This window comes from Schistosoma haematobium, chromosome 1, assembly GCF_000699445.3.
Source record: "Schistosoma haematobium chromosome 1, whole genome shotgun sequence".
NCBI lineage: Eukaryota > Metazoa > Platyhelminthes > Trematoda > Strigeidida > Schistosomatidae > Schistosoma > Schistosoma haematobium.
In genome coordinates this window covers 34,229,284-34,235,643 of record NC_067196.1, presented here as the reverse complement: position 1 = coordinate 34,235,643, position 6,360 = coordinate 34,229,284, and the positions used below count along the sequence as shown (strand labels likewise).

Sequence of the window (6,360 nt, the reverse complement as noted above, 5' to 3'; positions counted from 1 at the left end):
AAGTCTCATCGGCTCTGGGAGGTGGTCTGACGAAGTCTCGGAGCAAATTTAGTGAACTCGGTTGACGCTTATGGTGTAGGTGTTAGGTCCCGATAAACATAATGAATGGTAACTTTGGAATCCTTTTATGGACTAATACTAAACGCATATTTTTGTCGTATAATTGTTAAGTAACTAAACTATTCATATTCATGTTCCTCTTATCATAAACTTTATTTTGACCTATGAACCATTATTATACGTTTTATCATTCTTGAGTTATGCCCTGTCTATCAATTACTATCTCCCTTATTCACAGTCACATTCGGCTAAATCTTGTGCAAATGTTATTTCCTATTTTATGGTACGATGTGGTCTGTTTGGTTGGTATATAAACTCAGTATGTTTGAAATATAATGATTCATATTGCAGAGGCTGAGACTGGGGTTCTGGACTTAGCTGGCTGGGCTAGACATGAAGCGAGACTAATCTGGACTCTAGGCTGCTCGCACGTGTTTTATGCGTCCTTGGTCCGAACAATAATTCACTGTCCTCTAATCGGCGGTTATAAGTTATAACAGTAGGTAGCATATTCGTCTGCCATATACAGGATGAGATTACAGTGCAGAAGTCCACTTCATTCTATCTTGTGGTTGTGAAATATGGGCTTTAGGAACAGAGGATGTCCGTAGACTACCAGTATCCGAACACAGGTGTTGCGAACCAGTTCTCTTACATTTTGATAATATCAAGTTAACTGACGTAAGAATAGGTTGGAAGCTAGCAGACGTCATTCTATGAAGACTGATTGTTGAACTGAGCCGTGTAGGTAGATGCAGACTAACTAGTTGTGGTCCGTGTGGTTATCGTAACTAAATGTTAGGTAATTTGAATGACATGACTCAGAACCGTTCACAGAAACCCGGATGCATTCACTATCTTCGCTTAGATCCTAAACTTCCTATAAGTATTATTCTTTTTGTTTCGATAATTCATATTTTCTTGAATCTTACTACCACTGATACTGTTGCTACTGCGGGATTTGCCTTGACAATTCCATCTTGCTGTGCTAATGGAGTATGGAGACTTGGACCGATTTACACTTGTGCCAGATTCCACACTGCGTTTAACTAACTTGAACAACAAAAAAGCAGGTTTTTATAGAAAAGTCAAACTTACTAAGCAAAGGTTTAATTGCTAATAGCATAAGGCAGTTGTTCAGAAGGATGGTGTATTTTTACAGTTTGATCTTGCTTTTTTCGAGAAAAGACTTTGTACATGAAGATAACTGGTAGGTTGATCTCATAAAAAGGTTTTGTCTGAAGAAGTTCAATAGACGTCATCCAATGTCCAAGTCGCTGAATGCACGTAGCAGAGGAAGGTACTATTTACCACTTTTGTCTAGTGATCGATAAGAAATCCCTTTGCTTCGTAAATAGTGCACTATGTCACTAGGAAGAGATCCGTAGACACTGATTGCATAAACACCCGGCGTAAGTTTATCAATCATCTGCCATCTTGCAACCCAACTGTCGTTTGGTGACATCATAGCAAGTAAACCATCAAAGTTAGCAGAAGAACATTCGTATACCTTTTCTCGGTCTCCTTGCATCTTTAGAAAGTCCTCACAGTTTTCGCATCCGTTTAGTTGAAATTGGTTAAGAGTTTTTACTAGACCACATAATAAGCAAGCTCTTAATTGACGTAGTTCTGATGGGATAACGGAATTAACAGCCATTAAAAGGGAAGCCACTTGGAAAGTTCAGTGAGGTTCATCTGTTATGGGGACCAAGACAAGTCATCGAAATAAAATCTTGTTATGCGGCGAATTTAGTAAGAAAAAACAATGGATTATCAGAGACTTACCCTAATGAGCATGGATGGGTACTGGAAGTTGTAAGAGTAAGCGCCTGACTACACCAAACTGGCACTTACCAACGAGTTAAGTGATTTATTTCAGTGAGCGTAATCTTTTCTAGGACCGTACAAGGTTCGATGATTAAAAGTCAAACAGTGTGAATAGTTTTCAGAAAACAGTCGGGAATGGTTCGGACAATAACTTTCAGCCATGCCTGAAGACTGATTACGTCTTGTGATCTAGGCACAGGTCAGAAATATCGCAACCTGTGGAACTAGTGAGATCAGTCACGTATTTCATTATCTGTCGAGTTTTACATATAATGAGAATAAACAACGGAAGTTAGATATATCTGACTCAAAAGTGTACTTATGATTGAATGGACAGAAAGCAACAAACCAAAACTAGCTGGTAAGGTTTAGCATGGTTAAACTATTAGATGCATGGCGTTGGGTGTATCAGCATATGTCCACATATGTACATCGTATCAACAAACTTCCTCGTCATACGTTGAGGAACGCAAACATAACTGTGTTTTCTTGAAGGAGGTGGCCTAAAGATTATATGCATATGCTGTATTATATCCCCAAAAGACAAGTCGTGTGGGATCTAATTATAGATACACAGGTCTTCTGCAAGTCAGTGGTATTTTTCATAAGTGAGCTGTGAAAATGAATTTTATACCAAGTCCAGAAATGTTTAAGTCGTAGATTGAACCAACAAACGCCTGTACTACAAAATCGAATCACCAACAAAGATGCAGAAGACACCACACCTAGTAGCCCAGTAGTTGAAATAGCCGCTCGGGACTCAACGCTTCAGTTTCAGTTTAGCTTGGCCAGTCCAGCATCATACATGAGCTTCGCTATTCTGAGAGTCAGCTTAGTTGCTGTTCCCTGAACCTTTTCCCAAAGATCACTGGCTTTTTTAAACGAGGGCTAGCCGCGTGTATGCAGTACTGAGGTTTAGGACTCACGAACAATGAATCCTAAGTCATTGTGTGTCAGAATAACAGGTAGCTCAATATTGGTCATCGTGTATTTGTACCTTATTGACCGAAATGCATCACAATACACTTGGAAGTATTTATCGGCAACTGTCAGGTTTGAGACCATTCAGATAATTTCTTCAGGTCACTTAGGAGTTCTAACTATCACCTTTACATCGTATTGTTCTCCATATCTTGACATCGTTAGCATATAGCAAGACCGATGATGATAGGAGACGAGGGGGGTCATTTACACACAAGAGCGATAGCACTGGCCCCAAAATTGTACCCTAGGGCGCTCCAGTAAGCACACTTTTCCAGCTAGACAACTTTGAGTCCACTCGTACTGTTTGTTGGCACACAACTAGGAAGTCTTTTATCCACATCAATAGATTGCCTCCGAGTTCGACATTTCTTAGCTTATATAACAGCCAATTGTGCGGAGTTCTGTCAAGAGCTTTGCTTAAATCAATGTAGGCTACGTCTACAGGTAACTTTTGGTCCTTAATAGCTCACCAGCTTTCACGAGCGAGTAATAAGTTAGTGGGACAAGAATAACCTATTCTGAAACTGTGTTATTTCTCCGAAAGGATCCGGTTTTCATCGAGGTACTTAAACAGCTCCTTCCGAATAATCTTTTCCAAGATTTTAACAACCACACTTGTTAGGCTAACGCGCCGGTAACTCTCAGGTTTATGTTTCGTACCTGTTTTGAAGACGGGACCTACTGTGGCGTCCTTCCAGTCTTTCGGTAAACGACTCTGGGTTACGGACAGATTAAAGCATATACCTAAAGTGTTTGCGAAGAAGTTAGCTAATTCATTTAGTAACCTAGGATTCAGTTTATAGGGCCTCGTGCATTTACCTATGTCAAGCTTATTTAGCAGACCAAAAACATCTAGTTCTTTAATGGTCACGCTATCCAGTGTATGTGTGGGGGAATTTGTATGCTCTGACGGGAAGGGCGTTTCCGTGGTGTACACATGTGTAAAGTAAATTGAGAATACCTGAGGTTTACCAAAGTCTGACATGTCACTGTGATCAGTCTTCGATTTCTCGACTACTTTTGGGATGATATGATTTTCTTATATATCGCTATATCGTTTCTTGCCTACGACCTGACTTGGGAAGACAGGTTGTGTTTCCTGCTAGAAAGAGATCGAGCCTTGTGATTGCGACACTCAGGTGTTTCCTGCCGGATACCATTTAGAGGATGGGAGACAGAGGAAACCTCTTCTCTTGAGTTTTAATTTAGGACAGACCTCTTTGAAGATGGTATTTCCTCCTTTGAACGATGTGAGTCAGTTGTTAAAAGATCACTTGGGATGGATCCACATCAGTTTGTGTGTCAACATAGAGTGATCTCTGAAGTGTTCCTGCCTCGCTTTCTGAAGCACTTCTGTGTTTTGTTCACAGAATTTTCAGATGCAGATTTGTACAGTAAAGACAGAAGGCCTACAACCTATGTTATTTCTTTCTTAGTATGCTTTCATGAGTGTCCAGTCTTCACTTGAATGAGTCAATTGAAAGTGAGGACACCACTGCTTCGAGCAACATGTCCTAAGATTCTATGACTCAGAGTGAAAACCTGTATGCTACGGGTATTTTGTTCGTTCATGGCTTTTCTACCAGCCTGCTATGTCCTCTGAGACGTCTCGATCTAATGGGAAGAAAAAGAGAGGATATTGTAGCGGTAAATAAATCCCCAAAATAAATAGCTCTGTAAGTTTACGACACTAGATGCTGACCACATGTTTTAATGGACTCACCTAGCTGAAGGCGCTCGGTCATGCATCCGCACCAGATCACGAGTGGGAACGCTATGCTCAACAAACCTATGCAATCGCTAGCCAGATTAGATCAGACGATTCTCAATATATTGATAGCCTATCAAATATATCTTCGAACCTCCTCGTTTCTGTCTTTTGATTTCTCTTGGTAGGTACAATTCATATTAGGTGTTACTGGTTAAAGCGTTGTCAAACTCCGGATACCTGTGGCATCTTCATTGGTGAGCCTAACGTGATCTGGTACACCAAATTGTAAACTGTGAGTCTGTTCCTTTTTGGAATTCTGTTTATTGTTGTCTTATATTAATTTTTTATATATTGTGATATTTTTTTCCCGTGTTTTTGGATATATATATATATATCCCTCATTCATTCTCGTACTTGAACGCAGTTTTCAAGCTTTGTTCTCAGTGAGGTTGAGTATACTGTAGTGAACATCGTGGTATCTAACTTGGTGAATGGTTGTCTTAAAGCCCAGAGGGTTCTAAATCTCTTAGCTGCAACCTCCCGGCAATGGGCTGTAGTCCGAAGATCATAACTCACTGTCACCCCAAGGTCCTTGTGAGACCATATGTTAGGGTGGGCCGGAGCAACTGTTTGACAGGTCATCTCAGCCATGAACTTGAATAACATGAGTACATGATCATCCTTAGAGATCGGAGGAAAGTTACTTGACTAACATCATCACCGTGTGCGAAGACTAATTTCAAGAAAGACGAGGAACTTCTTAAGTTGTATCTGTTGGAATTTCCAATGTGCTGGAATAAAGCTAAGGCAATTGTGGCTTCTAACAATCTGCAATAAAATGAAGTTATTGGTGACCCTACTTCTAAGTTTACTCAGTTTGTATGCAGTGCATTAATTTCGCCCACCATAAGGCTTTTACCCCTATTACACCAGGACTTAAGTTTGATTAAGAGGAAGTCATCTAGTACACATTCGGGATATTCTACAACCAACTCTTGCCGTCTACATTTTAGCTTCCAACGTACCAGTTTGCATGTCCCTGAATTATGTACAGGTGTCTCAACTGCTAATATAGTTAAAGTGCTTTTCGTGTACAAAATAACACCACCCCACCTACGGTATAATATATCAACCCTACTGGATAAGGAACCAGTCAACTGAGTTTCATTATCGAACACTTCTGACGTTATCCATGTTTCTGAGGCAGCAATAACGTCCGGTTTTCCCATATCCACCATTGTCTTGAGATTGTGGCAGGTACATTCGGCTGCTGTATCATTTGTCTACTCATTGTAACTCAGACACTTAATCCATCATGTTAATTCCTGTGTGCATTTCAGACTCTTAATTCACTATGTTAATTTCGGTGTGTATGGTCGAATGCATGTCTGTACATTAACCCTTAAGCTATCCTCCTATTAGTTGCAATGTGCAGATAATCGATAATTTATCCACACCCGATTAACTCTCAAAAATAAATATGGATTCTCAACACACACTCACTTTGTTTCATCGTGTGCTTGCTCGCTGTACGCTTGCGGATTTTTATTAATTATTGACAATAAATTATCTTTACAACTGGTGTTCAGGCGTTTGAATAATCTCGCGTAAAATCCATAATTCTAACAGGAGATTTAGCCTACATTAAATAGTTAGTTAACGGGATATTATTTATTGGAGTCAGATATTGAAGCTAGAAGCTCCTCCATTTTATTTGGTAAGCTGCGGGCATTTGTGTAGTATATCTTTAATTATGTGGGGAACTTTCCCTTATCACC

General features: G+C 39.9%; 1 protein-coding gene across 1 annotated transcript; it reads right to left on the bottom strand.

Annotated features, from left to right (window-relative positions):
- Positions 1-14: 14 nt before the first annotated feature.
- SUPT4H1 (Transcription elongation factor SPT4) lies at positions 15-2,751 on the bottom strand. Its single transcript, XM_051216629.1, has 2 exons — positions 1,159-2,751; positions 15-1,109 (listed from the first exon to the last, which is right to left on the bottom strand). The coding sequence occupies exon 1, from the start codon at positions 1,715-1,717 to the stop codon at positions 1,364-1,366; it is 354 nt and encodes a 117-aa protein (XP_051073812.1). The 5' UTR covers positions 1,718-2,751; the 3' UTR covers positions 15-1,109; positions 1,159-1,363.
- Between the last annotated feature and the right edge of the window lie 3,609 nt (positions 2,752-6,360).